This window comes from Molothrus aeneus, chromosome 12, assembly GCF_037042795.1.
Source record: "Molothrus aeneus isolate 106 chromosome 12, BPBGC_Maene_1.0, whole genome shotgun sequence".
Classification (NCBI taxonomy): domain Eukaryota; kingdom Metazoa; phylum Chordata; class Aves; order Passeriformes; family Icteridae; genus Molothrus; species Molothrus aeneus.
The window spans coordinates 19,497,397-19,518,476 of record NC_089657.1 but is presented as its reverse complement, the minus strand read 5'-3'; the positions used below and the strand labels follow the sequence as shown (position 1 = coordinate 19,518,476).

The 21,080-nt window shown below is 44.9% G+C and overlaps 1 protein-coding gene across 2 annotated transcripts in view; it reads left to right on the top strand.

Moving 5' to 3' along the window:
* Window positions 1–7,198, top strand: part of EFCC1 (EF-hand and coiled-coil domain containing 1) — a 40,770-nt gene extending 33,572 nt beyond the window's left edge. For both annotated transcript variants that reach the window (XM_066558385.1, XM_066558384.1), the window contains exons 6-8: window positions 138–296; window positions 1,722–1,791; window positions 3,866–7,198. In XM_066558385.1, the coding sequence (XP_066414482.1) occupies window positions 138–296; window positions 1,722–1,791; window positions 3,866–3,999 (363 nt within the window). In that variant the 3' untranslated portion in view covers window positions 4,000–7,198. The remainder of the gene's footprint in view (window positions 1–137; window positions 297–1,721; window positions 1,792–3,865) is intronic.
* Window positions 7,199–21,080: the final 13,882 nt, after the last annotated feature.

Below are 21,080 nucleotides of genomic sequence, written 5' to 3'. Positions count from 1 at the left end.
TAAAGAAATGGACTTCCCTTCAAGGGAATCTTCTGGAATTAGCCCCATTTACCACAAAAGGGGGAAAACTCAGCTTTGCAATCCTTGGGCAAGAAAGGAGAAGCTCCAGTGCCTTCAGTTTGCTGTGTTTTGTGCAGATGAAGGGCCCCTGGCTTGGGGAGCTGCAGCAGAAGGTGGAGGAGACAGAAGTGCTGAAGATGGAGCTGCAGATGCTGGAGACAGAGAGGGTTCGGCTGTCCCTGGTGGAGGAGAAGCTCCTGGATGTGCTGCAGCTTCTCCAACAGCTCCGAGATCTGGTATGCTGAGAAAGCAGTCCTGGGACTGAAAACTGGGCTGTGGAGTCCCTTCCAAACTGAGAATATGTTCATCCCTTCTAGGAAGTACAAAATCCTTTACAGCAGGACAGGATTTTGCAGGTGTGTGCCCTGGGAGCTGCCTGGTGGTTGCAGAAAGCTTTTGGCCCCTTTGTCTGGCTTTCTGAAAGCCTAGAGGTCTCCTTGGAGCTGAATCTCCAAGCTCATTACCCTCTAAACCAAAATTGAGGGCAAACAAGGAAAACAGAGGAGTGAGCAATCAGGAAGATTCCAGAATATGTATTGTTCCTTCTACAACAGGACCTTTGTTTAATTGCATGCTAATGTAACTCTGAGTCAGCATTAAAGAGAGAAAACTGCCAGGGGAGTTTAGCAAGAATCCCCATAATCCCTGATGGGATGTACCCAAGACAAAAGAGACCCATCAGAACCTGTGGGTTTTGGTGTCACTTCCCCAGCACGTTCACCTTCATGTCTGAAATATCTCATTCCCAACAGGACCTGCCACCAGACAGTGACTGCCCAAAGGCACACACCCATCCTGAGAGGACTAATAAAACCTCACACAGTGCTGCTGAAGCCATGTGAAATCCTCACACTGCTTCCCACTCTGCCCCAGTCCCCTCTGGGGGCTCCAGGCAGGGAGCAGGGCCAGCTCTGCCTGGAGGTAACAGCATCTTCCTCCTAGAATTGCTCCCTTCCACTTCCACTTCTTGAAGTTTTAGCAAGAACAACCTGGCCCTGCAGATACTCAGGGCTCTCTAAGTGCTAATTAAACTGATTTTGCCAGACCATCTCCCAGAAAGCACACCAGTGTCTTGACAGCAAATGAGGACAGTTTGCTTTCCCAGGCACATTATGTAATGTCCCACCAGATTTCATATGTAAAACCACCACTGAGAGAGACCATCCAAATCCTGAGTAGTTTTTACAGTGCTCTCACTTTGGCTGATGTTTATTACAACTCAGATCCAGCCCTGCCACAGGACATTTGCTCTGTTCTTCAGCTGGGTCTGAGAAGACCTTTCCTAAAATAACACCACCAGGTCCAGTTCACCTTTCCACAGACCTGGCAGAGGACTCAAAGAGCTTTTGCTCTCCTTACCCTCCTTGCCACCTACAGCTGTTTAGGCACAAGCTCTAGAAAATTCTGTATTTCCTGCTGAATAATTGTTATTTCTCTATCCACAGCCATAGTAAGGAATTACAACCCCCTACAAACTGTCTGAGCAGGGTTTAAGATCAAATGCTTAAAAATAAAGCAAACATCAAATCTTGTGTTAATCAGGATTCAGTGTCATTTTGGTTTAGTTTCCAAATGCAAATGGCCTGCACACAGGTTCTGCTGCAAGTCTGTAAGCTGGTGAAGGACACATTGGTGCCATTGTTTTGGTTTGTTTTTTACAGAACATATCAAAGCGAGCCCTGGGGAAAATCCTGCTGAGCACTTTGGAATCCTGCCGTGACCCCCAGCCTGGTAAGAAAAGAAATCACATCTAAAGTCCAAGAAGCATGAAAAGTGTCCTTTGGGGACAAACACTGGGTAGGAAAAGGATATTTCAAATCCTGGGGTACAGGCTGGGGAGAGGGAGGTAGCTTGCAAGAAGAATACCAATAGAAAGTGATGCTTTCTAGTCTGTGATGCATCAAAACCACACCCAAGGTACTTTTTTAGTCAAATTTTAATTAAAATTTGGCCTTTGAGTGATAATTCAGTATCCTACAAATGTTTTTAGGGTTTCATTGATACGAGTGGATAAAGTGGAGAAATGACCAAGTATATAATGCAGCTGTTTTCAGGTTTGCTACCCCAGTGTGTTGGGTTCTTCTCTGCAACACAAGATTTACCCATCAGAACTGTTCTGTGCAGAAACCAGCTCAAACCTGCACTCCTCTAATAACAGCACTTCATGATCCTGGTGTGAAAACTAAACCTGCAAGCTCCTGTCCCTTGCCAGTGGTCTGGAGCTGCCTTTGCAGGAGCCGTGCAGGGATCACAGCCCCAGGGCTTTGCTTTGATTACTTTGTTCCTATTAGCAGAGCATTTGTACTTCCCTCCAATGAATGAACATCCTGTCCCAGGAACACGGCTTGGAGGGGCTTTAATAGGCAGGCAGCAAAGACTAGATTAGAAAAGACCAGATGTGGCCTGGGGGCTGGGTTTTGGAGAATATTATTTACAGGGATTTAGGGAGAACAGCATGGGAACCCTTTGGGGTTTGCAGTTTCAAAGGCTGTTTTTCCTTGTGCCCAGCAATCCAGGGCACAGGCAGCCCTGAGCCAAGCTGTGCTCTTCAGCTGCAGAGGAAGCAGAGAAAAGAGGGCAAAGACAGAGTTTTGTAGGCTCCAGGACACCAATACAGAGAGAAACCAGAGCTGAGCCATGGCTCTGATGTTCTCCTGGGAGAACCGAAGAGGAGCCTGTTTGGATCCACAGCACAGTGTCCAGAAGGTGCTGCCAATTATCCTGTACAGGAACAGGCACTCCAAGGTGTGGGAATTGGAAAAATGGAAACTTCCACAGATGCTGAAGGGTTTGAGCTGCAGCCTGGGGAGAAGCTTGGATTGATGTAAAAATACATTATACAGATATTAAGCAGAAAAATCATAAACTTATGGTTCTATAGTTGTAAGATTATGCCTTAAGTGAGAAGCTGCACTGCTGAGATGGTGAAGGGTTTGTAGTGTAGGGCTGGGGTTGTGTGGAGTGAGCTGAGAGCTCAGAATTAGAACAGAAGCATTTGTGTGCATGTGAGACAGAAGTCATTGGATAGAAGTATCCACAGTGCAGCAGAAGTGAGTGAAGGTGATGGGTTAGAAAAGCAAAATAAACCCTGTGGCAGCTGTCCATTGGGTTAGAAAGTTCTGGATTGCCTTGTAACAAAGAACTTGTGACTGCTCTTGAGCTGTGGCTGAATGCTTGCTCCTCTAAAATCTCACAGCCCCTGGACTGATGTTTACCTGAGTAATAAATCATTTTTAGCCTGAAAGAAGCCCCATCCCTTCATTACTAGCAGTGACAATAATACCAAGGGATGCTGCTCAAACTCCTCCCTGTGTAACAGCAGCAGAGCTCAGCTCCCCAGAACTCCCAAGTGCTGCTCTCTGTGCATTCTGCATCACCATTGCCATACACAGCTCACCTTCTCTGCTTCCCACTGTCTGCCTGTGCACCTGGGGAGGCTTCAGCAGCTTTCCCAGTCTTTGTAATCAAACATTTTTCTGTCCCAAGTCTTTGTAATCAAACATTTTTCTCTGACAAGCCAAAGTGGGTTGGGTTGGCAATGGTGATATGAAATTGTCTTTGTGCACACAAGTATGTGAGACCTCAGTGAGCAGGGAATGAAGCAAGAGGAGACCAGAGAAGACAGTTGAACCCAGATTTGCTCATGGTTTTTTTGGACAGGAATTCATTATTTGGTCACAAAATTTAGACATTTAATGATAAGCACTTGAAAGGGCACCTATGAAGAAAAGAGCCTGTTATGATTGTGAAACTGCAACTTCCTGACTTTGTTCAAATGCTCATGTTTGCAATTTGCTTTCCCAAGGCAAAGCCCAGCTGTTGGAAGTGCTGGACACCCTTCAGCAGGAGCTGGCAGCCTGTGAACTCTTGCACAAGCAGCCCATGGAGCAGGCACAGAGCCCACAGTCCCTGTCCAACCCCCTGGTGATCTCCTGCTGAGCCCAGGCAGCCCCAGCACAGCTGGAAGGAGGAATGAGGGACATTTGTCCAGCTGGAAGGAGGAATGAGGGACATTTGTCCAGCTCAGCCACACCTGGACTGGCCAGGAGCGAGCAGTGACCCAAGGGAGGAGCAGCAGCCCTGGCTGGGCACAGCCCTGCCTTACCTGGACTGCAGAGCCCAGCCCTGGGGTGCCCCTGGGACTGGGCTGGCACCAAACTGTGCCCACCACCCTCACCTGACCCACAGGGATTTACAGCTCTGCAAAACTGGAACTGGGCTGGCACCAAACCAAACTGTGCCCATCACCCTCACCTGACCCACAGGGATTTACAGCCCTGGCTCTGCAGGGACTGGGCTGGCACCAAACTGTGCCCACCACCCTCACCTGACCCACAAGGATTTACAGCCCTGCAAAACTGGGACTGGACTGGCACCAAACCAAACTGTGCCCATCACCCTCACCTGACCCACAAGGATTTACAGCCCTGCAAAACTGGGACTGGGCTGGCACCAGACTGTGCCCACCACCCTCACCTGACCCACAAGGATTTACAGCCCTGCAAAACTGGGACTGGACTGGCACCAAACCAAACTGTGCCCATCACCCTCACCTGACCCACAGGGATTTACAGCTCTGCAAAACTGGAACTGGACTGGCACCAGACTGTGCCCATCACCCTCACCTGACCCACAGGGATTTACAGCCCTGCAAAACTGGGACTGGGCTGGCACCAAACCAGACTGTGCCCACCACCCTCACCTGACCCAGACTGATTTACAGTCCTGGCTATGCAGGGGCTGGGCACAGTTTGCAGCCTTTGTGGAAGCCCCACTCCAAAGCCAAGGCAGCCTGTGTTATCCCTGGATTTGTTATCCCTTACCCTACAGGTGACAAACTGAATGATAAACATACCCAGGAGTGTGTGCCAGCAGTGCAAGTTTTAAGGGCTCTGTGTTTCTCACTCAATTATTCACTTTATTTAACTCTGAAGCTAGACTTTTTTACTGCTCTGCTGAATTTTATATTTGCAATTATAGAGATGCCTTAGGAATATGCAGCAGCCTTTCCTGACAACAGTCAGATTTTACATAAGTTAAGTGCTTGAAGGAGGTCCAAAGCAATCTTGTTCCCAGGCTCTCAGGGAAAGGAAGGGCTGAAAAATTCACTTTGCTGTCATTCTGTGTTAGCAAACAACTCGTGCAGTGCACAAGTGAGTTCTAAATTTTAATTTCCATCAGTGCAGCTGCAGAGACACAAAATTAGGCCCCACCTGGAGGCCAATTAATATAAAGAGCTGGGCCTAATTGTGGTGCCATGGAATGTTTTAATCAGCAATAAAGTAACTCCTGGGGCAAAAGTAAAAAAAAAAAATAGGTTTCTTCCAAGGTGCTTTTGCTGTGTCATTCACCTGCCAAACAGGGGCAGAGTTCCTAAAAGAGCCAGCTGCATTGATGTTACTGAAAAGATGCACTGTGGATCTTTGAAGAATGTGATTTGCCTGAGATAATGATGCCAGTGATGAAATAAGATCATTCAACTGTACATGCGTGAATTTTTCCCAGGAAAAAGGTTTTCATACAGGAATAAGGTCCACAATGCAAGCTGGGGAATAAAATTTCCATTCCTTTCCATTCCTTTCCACACTGTGTGGCTCACACACACCTCCCTTGAAAACTGTGGCACCTTTGAGCCACACTGGGAACAAAAATTTGTATTATTTTAATTTCATTTTAAAGGAGAGAACAAAAGGCGTTATGCAAACAAGGAAACAAACTCTGTTCAATGGTGTTTTACCTCGTTGTTTTTTGTATTTTGGGGGTTTTTTGTGGTTTAGCAGAGGAAAAACGTAAGAATAGATATATATTGTTAATGTACATTTTTCTTAAAGATACATTAGACAGGACATATATACATAGGGAAATATTCATGCTCTAAGAAATAAAACTGTCTTCTAATGCTAAATATATTACTAACAAAATACCAGAGCATAATATACTGTTAGTGAGTATATACTGAGGTACATGCTAGGATTATATTCTACAGAAACAGCCTCTAGCTGTGCCACAGGCAAAAGTTTAAATGAGCAGAAATCAGATCCCTGCTTGGCTTCATTTGCTAAAAATCCCAACAAGTATCAGCTTTTGTTGTGTGCAGCTCTCTGACTTTCCCAGGAACAAGGCAGAGGTGTAAAGAGGGGAAATGCCAGGAAATGATGAAATGAGCCTGATCTGTGTGTTCAGGAGCAGGATTCTAATGCAGGCACACACCTGGCTCTGGGTCCTCATTTACTGCAGGGTTCTTGCAGCATTTAGATTTGTCACCATCTGGACCTTTTCTCCTGTTCCCGTGTCCCCAAACCTGGCAGTCTATTTCTCACAAATTCACTTTTAGTTTATTAATTTTCTAATAAACCTGCAAACTGGCCCTAAAAGGAAGCTTGGGTATTTTCTCCCCTGTTTTTTCCACAAATGATTTTACTTCATCCTCAATGTCCCTTCCCCTCCCAACACCCTCCTCACTTCCCATTTGGCAAATTTGTCCCTGGGTAACCTCTGAGGGGTTCACACTTCTAGCACAAATGGCATTTTTCAAGGAGAGTTTCCTCCTCCCATTATTTTTTTTTTGTTTATAGGAGGCATTAACTATTAGTAAAGTAAAGCCCACCTGATCTGTAAAGTTGTTTAATAATTGTCCCATTTATTTTTGAAGCTCTCTCTGGAGTATTTGGCAGGGAGGACTCATCCCAGATGTTACTCTGAGTCACAGAATTTTTGCAGCAGATCAGAGTGGTCTTATCCAGCCAGAGCTGCTCCGAGGGGTTCAGTGCATCTGTGCACACTTTGGGAGGAAAAAACCCTGGAATTCAAACTCCTCCTTTCCATGATACTGTCCTTAATCCGTACATGGGGATGGGAGGAGCTGGGACTAGGAAAAAAGGAGCACTTTTAAAATAAAAACGGAATAAAATGGAATCGCTCAGTGTGAGAGTGACTCTAAACCTTCACAGGGTGCATGTGACATGTGGCATTACCAGCCACAGGGCCTCTCTCAGATTTATAATTTCATGGAGTTTAAGACACAATTCTTTGGTATTTACACTGTCTTATTTTCTTAATAATTTTATGTGTAATTCCCCAAAATACAAAAGCTACAGAGTGTGTTTCCTAGTGTGAAATTAAATTAAAATCATCCTTATGTCCTTAATTACACTTTACTTTCAAAAGACTGGGATTTTCAGAGGTCTTGGGTTTCTATTCTGCTTTTCTGTCTCTTCTTTTTGCCTCAGCATGCCAAAATAGCTCAACTGCATTTTGCCTCCCCAACTTCTTTCAAATTACCTCGAGGCTGAAATCATCACACCCCAAACCTGGACTGAGGTACCCACAGAAGAGCTCAGCTTAGCAGAAAAAAACCTCCTTGTTTTATGCAGCTCACTAATTTCTTCACTCAGAAGGGCTGTCTGAATTACAGCATACTTCTCTGAAATGAGACTCGTTCCTTAAATGACATTATTTCCCAAAATGTTTCTATTTTCCTGAACTGGAATCATTTCAGACTCTGTCTGGAGAATTGCCTGCTCCTAGACTTGATCCCCCAACCATTTCCAGACTGTAGAAAAAAAGAAGAGAAAGAAGAGGCTCAGAGGAATTCTAAAATTCCCAAACTGGCATTTTAGACCCAGTCACCAGTTGGACAGCAAATCCAATTCATGGCCATTTTTACTCCTGCCAATACAACTGTAGTTTTGTCTCATGAAACTCCCAAAACTCCATCCAACAGCAGAGTGTCAGAATCAGGAGGAAAAGGTCTCCTTAAATTCCCACCTCTGCAAATAGAATGGATATAATTGTTTTTAAGAATACTTATTTGATAAAAGTAATCCAGCTCTTTATGAGGAAAGAAGAGGTGAGAGATCATGAGGAAAAACGAAAGGGAAGGAGATTTAGCAAAACTCTTACTTTTCATTTTAATCAACAAGAAAATAATCTGGTGAGATAATGGTCTTTGAATTGCAGATCCAAGAACTGTGCCCCCTCCCTCCAAAATGTATCTGAAATATCTGCAAAGACTCTGTATAAATAAGTTTTAACTACAACATGTTTCTCTCTGCCAAAACCTGCAGCACAGAACACAGACAGCTGTTTGGTTTAAGTTCAATAATAAATAAATAATAGGAAAATAGGAAATAAATAATAAGAGATAAACCAGAATTGACTCTGCATGAGGAGAAGGCTCTGGGGAGAGCCAAGAGCCCTTGAAGGGGCTCACAGGGAGGCTGGAGAGGCTTTCCATGAAGGTCAGAGGCAAGGGGCTGGCTTTAAGCTGAGAGTGGGGCTGGATGGGACCATGGAAGGAAATCCTTCACTCTGAGCATGGTGGGGCCCTGGGACAGAGTGTCCAGAGAGGCTGTGGGTTCCCAGATGGTGGGGCCCTGGGACAGAGTGTCCAGAGAGGCTGTGGGTTCCCCTGGGAATGTTCCAGGCTGGGCTTGCAGCAGCCTGGCCTAGTGGAAGGTGCTCCGGCCACGGCAGGGCCTGGAATGAACGAGGAGAGCTTTAAGGGCCCTTAACCCAAACCATCCTGGGATGCCATGAGTGTCCCACAAATTGTCCTGAACTGCTCCTGTGAGCTCTGCTCCTGCTCAGGGTGTGACTCCTCCTCACCCTCACTGCTCCTACTTGGGGTGTGACTCCTCCTTACCCTCACAGCTCCTCCTCAGGGTGTGACTCCTCCTCACCCTCCCTCATCCCCCTCAGGGTGTGACTCCTCCTCACCCTCACTGCTCCTACTTGGGGTGTGACTCCTCCTTACCCTCCCTCATCCCCCTCAGGGTGTAACTCCTCCTCATCCTCACAGCTCCTACTCAGGGTGTGACTCCTCTTCATCCTCACTCTTCCTACTCCTCCTCATCCTCACTGCTCTTCCTGCTCCCTCACTGCTCCTCATCCTCTCTGCTCCTCCTCATGCTGTAATTCCTCCACATCCTCACTGCAGGGATGGGCAGCCCAAATTCCTCCCTCCAGGCAGCTTCCCCTGGCTCACAGTGGGCAGGAGTCAAACCCCAGGGAGCTCCCTGTGTTCCCTCGGGTGCACAAACCAGATTACATTCTTAATTACTGGTTTCTGATTCTGCCTCAAAGAGCTGTGAGGTAACTTATCTCTGCCAGGGAGTAAACAAGGGCTGTGGGATGACATTGAAAAATTATCAGTATTCAAGTGGTTTCACCCACGTGCACCCTGCAAAGCAGAAAGGTCATGAGAGCTGAGGGTTTGGGTGTTAGAGTTTGAGATAATTTCTGTACTTCAAGGTTTTATTGTTTGATAGCCTTGGTTTTGCTGATTGCTTCTCATTGGTGTTTTTTTTTCACAATGACAAGTGGAAAAATGGTCTCTAACAAAGGCAAGGTCCAGTCTTTTGTGAGGAATTTTCTACCTCTTAAGACTGCCAAAAACAGATCAAGAAAAAAAGAGAGAAAATATATGGAGGCTGATACAATTTGACTTAAAATACCATTTAGATTAAAAACGTTATTTTGAAATAAAGAACCTGCAATACCCATGGGAGGATTTTTTTGTTTCTGGGCTGATTGTGGGAGTTAAATCCATTGCCCAGGCAGTGCCAGCCCAGCACACAGCAGGAGGAGCTGCTGTCCTGTCAGACTCTGCAGCTCCAGCAGCACAGGGGACAGCAGGAGCCCCAACAGGCTCTGATTGCTTCTGAGCCAACATCTGTCATGCCCAGGGCTCAGACACACCACAGAACTCATCCACCCAGGGATTGATGGGCCCCAAAAATGTCCCCAGCTCTCAGGTTTGTTGTTGCTGAAATGGCTCCCGAGGTGTTGAAAGTCTCTTTTTTCCCAGCCCTGCGACTGAAGAAGAAGTCGAGATTCCTCAGCTCTGCTTTTCAAGGTTGTTCATTTTCTCTTATCTATAACATTCTTCTTCTGACCTGCTGAGATCTGTCCATCAGGTCAGGCTGAATCACACTGACCACCCTCAGGGCAGTGTTATCTTTTTATGCTAAGAACTACATGTACTTTATTTACAACAATTTTCCAATACCTATCACCTATGTTAGACAGTCTGCCTCTACTCTAAACCAATCCAGAAGTGCCACCAACACAGCAGAAGATGGAGGAAAAGAAGAACAAGGAGGAGAAGGAGAAGGAGAAGGAGAAGGAGAAGGAGAAGGAGAAGGAGGACAGGACATGCCCAGATTCCTCCATCTTGCCTCTTGAACCCTCATTCTAAATCCCCACAATTCTACTTTTTCACCCTGTGATAAATTCACTAACATTCTACTCAAATCCTTGTGGCTTGTAAATCTTCACACAAAGTTGGTAACTTTTCCATGGGTTAAAATCAAAGGCACAGGTGTCTGTGACTCCGTGCCAAGGTCTCTGAGCCCCCTGCCAGGGTCTCGAGTCCTCCAGGGCAGCCAGAGGGATGTCCTGGGTTCCCACACCCAGCTTTGCAGAGCATTTGAAAGTCACTCACAGATGGGCTCAGGTTTTCAGTATCATTTTCTTTTGCCCTGCCATGGGCAGCACAGAGCACATCCCACTGCCATGGAAAGGATTCCCAGGTCACCTTCACATCCCAGAGCAGGGGAATCTCTGTTTTCATGAGGGTTTTTTCATGAGGAAGGATTTTCATGAGGGCTGCAGCAACAATTCCACATTTCTGTCACTCAGAAATGGCATGTCACTCATTCTGTCACTCATTCTGTCACTCGGGTGCCACCGACAGAGCAGGAGCCTCTGCCCCAGGGGATGGGGAGGAGCAGCCCAGGCAGGCTCAGACTCTGCTCTCCCACCTGGAGTCATCCAGGAGGGAAGCACAGCCACTGCCTGCTCCTCTGCAGCCAATTGCAATGGAAATTAACACTTTGGAATTGGTGTTGATCCCCCACCCATTTCCAGACTGTAGAAAAAAAGAAAAGAAAGAAAAGGCTCAGAGGAATTCTGAAATTCCCAAGCTGACATTTTAGACCCAGTCACCAGTTGGACAGCAAATCCAATTCATGGCCACTTTTACTCCTGCCAATACAACTGTAGTTTTGTCTCATGAAACTCCCAAAACTCCAACAGCAGAGTGTCAGAATCAGGAGGAAAAGGTCTCCTTAATTCCCACCTCTGCCAAAACCTGCAGCACAGAGCACAGACAGCAGTTTGGGTTTAAGTTCAATAATAAATAATAGGAAAATAGGAAATATATAACAGGAAATAAACCATAATTAACTCTGCATGAGGATAAGGCTAATTGTGTGGGGAAGTTCAGCAGCTCTGGAGAGCAGCTACCAAGTGCAGCTGGAGCTGCCTTCACACCTCTGACTGGAGCCCCAGAGAAATAAAACTGACAGAGCCTCTAATTCAAGGCAGCAACTCACACTGAGGGAGATATTGAGCTGAACAACAATGTATTGAGGGGAGAGAGAAAAGGGACAGGAAGGATTTCAAATCCTGAAATACAAAAATATTTCAGGACATAAGAGGTAAATAACTACAAGGGTGGCTCAGAAAACACCAAAGAATAACTGATGCAGGGAGAAGAAATCTAATTTTCCCAGCACCTGGTAGTGAACACTAAACCTTTAGAATGAAATCCAGATGTCCAGATCTGCAAAGGAAGTGTTTTAAAAAGATACTCTCTGGATAGGGAAGAAAGAGAACTTTTTCACATTGCATTGATAAACCTGGAAATTTTCATTCTGTGGTGATAATTTGAACCACAATGAGTTGCACTCAAGGGCTAAAGTCTGAATTTTCATTGCAGGTCTTCTGGTTTGTGTGCAGAGCACAATCCTCCATCCCAGCAGCCACAAGTGTCATTTTTTATTGCTGTCCTTTGTTTTCTTTTTTGCAACTCTAGAGTTTGCTGTGTGCTTTTCCCCCAACCAGGAATAAAGAGTGCACCCAGCAACTCCCATTTCATCAAAGGAAATTGTTGCAAGTCATTTAAGGAGACCTTTTCCTCCCAATTCTGACACTCTGTTGTTGGATGGAGTTTTGGGAGTTTCATGAGACAAAACTACAGTTGTATTGGCAGGAGTAAAAATGGCCATGAATTGGATTTGCTGTCCAGCTGGTGACTGGGTCTAAAATGCCAGTTTGGGAATATTAGAATTCCTCTGAGCCTCTTCTTTCTCTTCTTTTTTTCTACAGTCTGGAAATGGTGGGGGATCAAGTCTAGGAGCAGGCAATTCTCCAGACAGAGTCTGAAATGATTCCAGTTCAGGAAAATAGAAACATTTTGGGAAATAATGTCATTTAAGGAGTGAGTCTCATTCTGCAGACTGTACCATTATTTCATGGACTGCACAAGTGATTCCCAATCTCCTGAGAACTTAGCATGGCCAAGATCACAAACCATTGAAAAGGACAGGAGAGAGGAAAACAGCAGGGCTGAGACTCTAAAATAAATCATACTTGGCAATTCAGAATCTACAGGAAAGGAGATTCTACTGACAAGGACTGTTAGAGGGAAAACTCTCCAGAATAAGTAGGAGAAATCTGAATCCCTGCATCACCAGGAACACCACCTTTGACAAAACATCTCTTTCAGTTCACTTAAACTCTTCCACTTCCATTGAATCCCATTGTGTGATGGAAAAAAAACCCAAATGTCATGAGAATCTAACCTGGTTTATAATGCAGAGGCCTTTAAAACCTTGGTTTCCTTTATTCCTTTGCTCATGCAAGAAAACAGCAACTCCAAACTTGCCAATCTGCTCCTATTTTTGAAGCAAAAGAGAATCTAAAACTAAAAAGTAGGAAGGCTTTTCAAATCCTATAGGACATTTGACATTGCCTTATAATCAGAAACAGAGTTAATGACAAAAATCAGCACATCAGTCCATAACTACTGGGACTAAAAGTGGAAAGAACTAATTCCAGCAATGTGGATGAAATCTCTGGCAATTCCTCACTGCAGATTCACTTCATTCCTGCACAGATGAATAAACACCAGAAATAGTTTTAAAGCTGCATCTGCTGTTGAATGATAACGTTTTGGAGACCTGGTCCTCACTCCTGCTGAAAATAAACAGTTGGAGATCTCTGAAGGACAGTGGAATTGTAGTTTAGGCTATGGCTGACTCATAAATTGTCACACAAGCAAACAACAAATATAAATCACATTTTTCTTTCTTTCTTCCCCATCACTCCTTATCCAGCCACTGCCAAATAAAAATTTCCACACAAGTTACAGCAGGTTTGGACACAGAAATGCTGACTGGTCACTTCATGACCCACTATGACCATGTTACAGTGCAAGGGTGCCAAATAAACCCCAACAAAAGGCTTGGAAGTATTTTACACAATTATAAGAGAAATTACTCAGTGCAGAGGGATTAATCCCTGCCCACCTCAGAGCAGTGAGGTTGTGAGTGCACAGTGTGTACATGGGCCAGGGGCTTTGGGGGCACCCCAAACCAGGGCCAGCAGAAAGCCAGGACACCCTAAAAATTGCCTCAGCTTGTGTGAAGAAAGATATGATTTGTTTGCAATTAAAAAAAAATCTGGCTTGAATAATAAGGAGGGGAAAATTTTATTTCTGTTCAGAAAGTTTAAAGAAAAAAAAAGAAACAAATCAAGAAGAGGAAAAAAATCAAAGTTGCCAGACAATAGAGGAGAAAATGATGTCACCATTCCAAGAGAGCTGACACCACAGGAATCCAGTCTGGCAGGGGAGTGTGCCCTTCCCAAAGTGTGAAATGAGTCCTGCACATGGAGCCATTGCCAAGAACATCATGATGGACACTGGGAGCCTGGGAAAGGTGGGAAATCAATGAAATCAGTGCAATCTGGGGTGAGGAATGATCCCAGCAGAGTGAACTTGAACAAGAGATGGGTGGGGACACCAGGGGGGCACAGGAGGCACCAGGGACACGGTGGGAGCAGGACAGCACAGCCACACTGCCCCTTGCACCTGGCACCCCCAAAATGCAGCCTGGCCGTGGTTCTGAGGAATAAAAGCAAGAGTTATTTACCTGTGTCAGGGGGTAGCTATTTACCCACTAACACAGGTAAATATTTTTGCTATTTTTTTGCTATTTAAGCTATTTTTGTTGATTTGAGAGGAGAAATGGAAAGCAGCAGCAGCACAGAGAAGAGCAGTAGTGCTGGGTTTGTCAGAGCCTGGGCTGGGGCTCTGCCTCCCAGACAGTGCCAGGGACCTGGCAGGGCAGGTCCTGGGGGCAGAGGAGAGCAGGTGATGCATCAATCCCTCCTCACAGCTGGAGCAGGGACAAACTTGGCAAGCAGAACAGGAATTTTCCTGCAGTGAAACCCTTTGGCCAGAAAAAAGTGCAATTCATCAAAGTGAAGTTGGTTTTGTTGCTGTAAATTGCTCCAGGAGCTGTGCAGCCCAAGCAGCACCCCAGGGCCTGGGGCTCACCCAGGAGGGGTGCAGGAGGTGGGGATGGATGGAGAGCAGAGATCTCTGCAGCCAGGACAGGAATTTGGGGTTTATTGCAAAGGGCCTGGGGGCAGGGCCCTGCTGGGAGCTGCCAGGCACAGCTGGAGCAGGACTGAGAGAAGAGAGGGGGAGAGAGGATGAGAGGGTGAGAGAGTAAAAGGGTAAGAGAGTAAAAGGGGTAAGAGTGTAAAAGGCAAGAGCTAAGAGACAGGAGGTAAGAAGTGTGAGGTTCCCGTTCCAATACAATAAATCTTCTGTGTTGAATATTCTAATTCTCACTAACCAGTCCAATACAACATACAAATCCTATAGCATTTCCATACAGCCTATAAGAATCATTACATCACCATACTGTGTCACATTTTAAACCCTAAAAACTCCTCTTTGGGCCCCTTCTGCCAAGCTGTAGGGTCTGCTCTGCCCCTTGGGCCTGTCTGCAGGCAGAGGGTGTTGTTCCATCAAAAGGGGATCACCTTCAGCTGGCCACACCATTGTTTTTCAGTTTTTCAGTAACTAAAGTATCTCAAAGCTTGCTTTCATTTCAATCTCACTTATAGTTTCCATATTCTCAAAAGCTTTTGCCAGACAATCATATTTGTAAGGCTTTCCTGTTTCCCCTTCCCCAACAGAGGGGAACATTGGGTAGCACTGAGGAGGGACTCTGGCCTCCCACCCCATCCCAAATTCCCTCCCCTGCACTGCTCACCTCCTGGCTCTCTTCAGTCATCCCCACTGGAGCTGCTCCACTCTGCATCAGTAACTGCATTTTATGGAATTAAAGCCAGTGCTGCCACATCCTGGGTGAAACCCTGACCTATGGGGCCACCTCAGCTTCGCATGCAGCAGATTAAAGCTGCTTTTGAATAAAGAATAAGTGATCTATATCAGATCAAACAACTCAAATCTGAAATAATCAGATGGTAAAAATGATCCCTCTATTGTTTCAGATACTTCTACCTGTCACTCATCACTGCCAGTCTGGTTTAGATTTCCTTTTACCTATGGTTTACATGGGGTGCTTCAGGGTTAAAGCACAGTAAACATCCTTTAAAGTACCTATCTATAAAGAAATGCAATTTATTTAGACAGGTTTTTCCTTCTCATCAAGAACTCCATACCTACAGAATTATAATAAATGCTACAATCATTTAAAAATTCCTAATATTTAGTATTTCCCTTTGGCTTTAAATGCAGTCTCCCAGTAAGAACATTGACCTTCACCTCATTAAATAAATGCAAATCTCCAGCAGTTCTGATCAAAGAAAGTTGGATAGATTCTTATATATTAACATATATATAGTAAAAAAAAAAAAAAGTAGCAGAGAAGCTGTAATTTAAAATCAACTTAAGGAACTTTCCACAGGGTTAATGAAAGATTCAAAATCTTTAGTTTGTCTTTCTAACCAAAGGAAGCACAATCAGTGTTATATAGTTACATATACTTGTATATATAATTCTCTTTTTTTCTAATATATTCTCACCCAGAGAGAGCTTAAGCTGACCTTGAGTTGAAAGGGGGTTCAGGCAGAATTTCCTGCAAATTAGGACTGGTAGGAATTTCTCATTTTAGACATGAAAGCTTTTCTTTTTGAAAAGAGTGTTCTGAATAATTTTTGAGAGAGATGTCAGCCAATGCCAGTACAAGCATCCCTATGCTGAAACATTTGAGAATTTATATTCTACAGCTCCAAAGCAGCAAAAGGCAGTAAAACCTCCCCTTTTCTCTGCTACTTTACTGAAAATGGCTTTGGAAAAAAGCATCAACAATGTGGGTGTTCTTTGGAAATGTGGTTCTTAAACACCTTGAGCAAAAAGGAAAAGCCAAGTAGGTAAACTCAGGCACAATGTAAGGCACCAGGAAACACCAAAATTGTCAAAGTCTTGGGTCACTAAGGAAGTAATGGGGGAAAAAAGAGGTGTAGGGGAAGGGTCTTCTCACCCAAATAATCTGGTTTTCAGTGAAAAAAAAATAACACAGAATTACAGATCCATAAAAAGATCCCTGAGAATTTTCAGATGAACAAATTTCCCCTGCTAGCACAATCTGATTAAACAGAGTTTTCCTTCTTTACCCACTGCCTGCACTGCAGTTATTGTGTCACTGGGTTTGATATTATTCTCTTCCAGGCTGAATTTTCTTCCCTCTTTCTCCAGTTTTACCCCAGGAGCTGGAAATTATTTTTATCTTTATTTCCTTTATTTTTTACCTGGCTGCTTAAACATAAGGAAGAATCACCTCTAGCCTGAAACCAATAGTATGTGAGATATTTAAGGAGTTGAAAGGAACTTGCTTGAGGCTTGGAACATCAACACCAATGGTTTAAAACAGCAAAAGGGAATGAGCCCTTGTCACAGAAGATTTTTGCCTGAAGAGATGGGTGATAAACTTAGGTTGGTTTGTTGGTGTTTTTTGGCAGAGGTATTGCCAAAATCAAAGTGTGGGGGAGAGTTAATTTTGTTTGCTTTTCAGACAGATGATGTTCCTGCTCATATTCTGTGCACTTATTTCAGCAGTCTGGTCAGTGAAATACCAGAGGCCACAAGATTTATTCCTACTTCAAAAGTCCAGTGCCAAACACACTCGTGCTCAGAGAGCTGTGCTGCCTGCACTCAGTTTAATAGCAGAAACATCCCCAAAATGAGCACCTCAGACAGTCCCTGTGCCAGTGAAACCCTCCAGCAAAGCTGCATTCACAGCAGTGGAACACTCTTTTTCATCCTTTTGAATTTCAGAGCGAGCTTAAGGAAGAATTGATGGGATTTGGATGTGTTTTTCCCATGTGCCAGAGCTGCAAGCTGAGCAGAAGCTGAGGTTTGTAAAACTCTGTTCAGCTGCAGTGCTGGAACTGGAGGCAGCACAGGGAACTGGCCCTGTGCTCTGGAAATACCCTGCTCCAAGTCTGGCTTTATTCACAGAGATTAATCAGAAATGTCACAGAGTTTGAAGGGCAAGAAAGGGAAAAATAATTGTGTTCAGTAGGAAACAAACTGGAACCTCCAAAAGAATGGAGATGGTGAGTAAAGGCAAAAAACAAAACCCCGGGCCAAGCACTCTGCTCTCACAAACATGCTTAGGTCACAGTGAAAGGGCCTTAAAACAGCATCCAGTGCCACTGAAGGGGGCAGTGAGCAGCACTTATGGGAATCCCAGGGATTTCTCCTTCCTCATCCTTTCAGCTGAGGACACCTCATAATTCAGAGCAGTTCATGGGATGACTCCTCATTACAAAAAAAAAAAAATAAAAGGAAAGTAAAGTAAAGCTGGCAGATCTTCTGTAGCCACAGAACCTGAGCAGTGCCCTTTAGCTGGAGCAGCTGCAGGTGCACAAACAGCCAAGGCACGAGGCAAACCCTGAGGGATTTCAGAGCTGCTGATGAGAGAGGACAGGAGCTCTGCTCCCATTCCAGGCACTGTTTCCCCATGAGAGGCAGAGGTGCTGTGGCTGAGCTGTGCCTGTCAGCCTGGGGAGGATGACACCACAAGTGGCACTGCAGGACGGCATCAAACCACCAGCATTTATCACAACTGATGAGGAAATAAATTGTAAATAACCTCCAACCAGCTCCATTAAATGCAGGAAGTTTCACTGGATACATCATCAACACTGGGCTGGAGACACCAAATGAGGGCAAAGAGATAATTACATAATGCAGGAAGAGGCTTGCAGCATCTTTTAATGAATGTACAGTTCTCCTCAGAGGAACTGCTGCTTATTTATACCCTGCTATAAGTGACCATGTGATTAATTCAGCTGCCAGCTTGATCAAACTGACTCTCCAAATTGTTTGTATATCAGCATTCTGTGATAGGAAATAATAGGATTAGCACAGCAGCATTTTCAGCTATTGAGATTTTATCACAGGTCACACTATATAAAGGATTTCTTTCAGAACCCAAGGCACATGATCAGCTTTCATTAGCAACCTACAGCCTGAAGGACCTGAAGGAGCAGGACTTGCAAAATGTGCACTCTTATGGCTCAAAATATCAAGCCCATTAAAAAAAAAATTAAATATTCTACATGGCTTTGAAATGCAAATATCAGGGCTTGAGAATGCAATGCTAGAACTGGAAATGGGGGCTGGCAGTAAAGTTATCTCACATCCTGCAGCAAACACTGTGGTTGCAGAGTTGGGGATTGCTCAGGACTGTGCTCCCAAGCCCAGGACAGCTCTGCACTCTGACATCTCCTCATGGGTGAAACATTCCCAACAACCCAGCTGCTGGCAGCAGGAATTCAGCAGAACGGGGTCAGATCTGTCTGCAGTGACTTTCTGGGGCTCTCCATGAGTGCTCAGGAGTCTGGGCAAACTCTCCTGCAGTTCTTTGCACAGCAAACAGCTGGGCACATCTGCAGGGGTGGGCCCACAGTCAGTGTGGGGCAGCAGCAATGGGACTGGAGCTGCTCTCACTGGGGAAAAGTAATTATTCATCAGTAGTTCATAAACCAGAGCTGACTGGTTTGTTTCAAAACCCAGGAAGCCATAGCTTTGTAAAGGACATTATAAAAATAACCATTTTATCAGTTATGGACAGTGAATGAAATTCCACAGTGAGTTCCCAAACTCATCACCTGGGCTTTCCCAATGTAGTCTTTTATATGAGACACTAATTAATATCTAATTGGTCTCACCAAGAACAATTGCTCAGTGTGGCCATAAAGTTCAATGCCCTGCCTTGTACATTTCCAACTCTTCAAGTAGAAAATAGCAGGGTTTAGTAGGAAAATGCAAGATGTGTCTGGGGGTGTGTGTTCTATTGCCATCTGTCAGAGCTGGGGCAGGTATCTGCTGTTCATGGGCAGTTTTCTTTATCTCTTCCACAAACCCATCCTCCTTCAGGAGATATTTTCTGTCCATGGCCACTGAGTGTCCCTGCATGGCTGATCCAATTCCATCATCCCATGGGGAGAAGCTCTGCCCAGGGGAGGAGCCAAGCATTCCTACCTGGATCCAATCTGAGGTTTGGGACAGCACAGCAGCCTTTGCCCAGTGCATTGCCAGAGGAGCAGCTTCTGCTGCCCTGCATTGCCAGAGGGAGCCCAGGCCCATCTCCAGCAGCCCTGGAGCTGCAGAGGAAAACTCCCCCCTTGTGCAGGATCCCTGCTCCAGCAGAGCCACAGCTGGCACTGCAGGAGGGCTGAGCCCCCATGGGATGGGGCTGTGCCACCCCCTGACACACAGGGGGCAGGGCATGGGCTGACTCTGGCACTGCTGGTTTGTATCACTGCATTTCATTTTAATTTTCCTGGTAAAGAACTGTTATTCCTATTCCCACACCTTTGCCTGAAAGCCTTTTAATTTCAAAATTGTAATAATTCAAAGGGATGGGGTTTACATTTTCCGTTCCATGGGAGGTTCCTGCCCTCCTTAGCAGACACCTTTCAAACCAGGACAGTTTAGCTGATGATTGAGCTGATTTTGTTTGTCACCACTCTCCTTAAACAAGGACCACACCACAACACTCAGAGTGCTGAACAATCTCATGCATTTCCCAGCCCTACTCCAGCTGTTATGCAACAAATTGGTAAAAATGCTTAAACACCTTTATCAGACTTGCCTGAAGAGTTAGCAGAGTGTGGGAACAAGGCACATTCATGGATAGCTCTCTGTCACACTGGGAATTCAGCAACCAAAGGCCCAAACAGCTGGAACAGAGCAGTGGAATCATCTGGAACTGAGGACACCACATGCAACCATTTATTCCAGGAGAGGAGGGGCTGCTTTGGACTCCCTTTAATGTGGTCCATGCACTGAACCTCCATTAGCACCAATCCCAGAGATTTCTAGAGGGAATATTGCAATTTAATTTAATATAAAGGTATGCATGGAAAATAGAAAGCAGGAGATCTGTTCTGACAGCTTAATCCCAATCCTAAATAAAACATTCCCATAAATACAGCGTGGTGTTGTGCCTGCCTGGAACCCTGCATTGTATTTTTAATGACAGTGACTGTGCATAAAGAGCTAGAAAAAAAACTGCTTTTCATTAGAGCCAGGCAAGCAAGGCAGAGAGGGACACAGAGCCTCCAGCTTGCCCAGTCCAAATTGACCATGAATATTTTCATTAATGGGCTCAAAACCCCCCAAGTTCCATAAAACACAAACATGTGCTTTTAGCCCTCTGATGTAGACAGATCACTTAATACACACATTTTGTACCTCAGATTTATTTGTATCTTGGAGACAATGGAAAACAATATCCTAAAAAAGAACACAAGATTTCATTCTTTCAGGCAATTCTTTGGAACTGAGAAATTATAGCTAAAGGGCTGACTGAGGGGATGCTCAGAATTTGAGAACAAATAACTTGGATGACATCTAGTGGGAAAATAAGCAATCACCGGGTGAAATTGTGAATGGGGAAAACAGCAAAGAGGGAGGTTCTCAATGAAAACAGGCACGAAGAGAGAGAATTTCTTGATAAAATGGGTGGAGTACAATTTAGGAGAAGAATTTCCTAAATGACAAGACTTTATCTGCCTGTGGAATAATCTGAGGAAATGAGATTTTGGATTTGACAGAGGGAAAACCCCATTAGCAGAACCACAAAAAATGTGCAGCAGGAAAAAATGTGGACAGGAGGAAACTCTGAGCCCTCCTAAGTGGAAATATTCAGAAAGCTTTGACAGCCAGTTCTGCAGAGTGAAGGAGC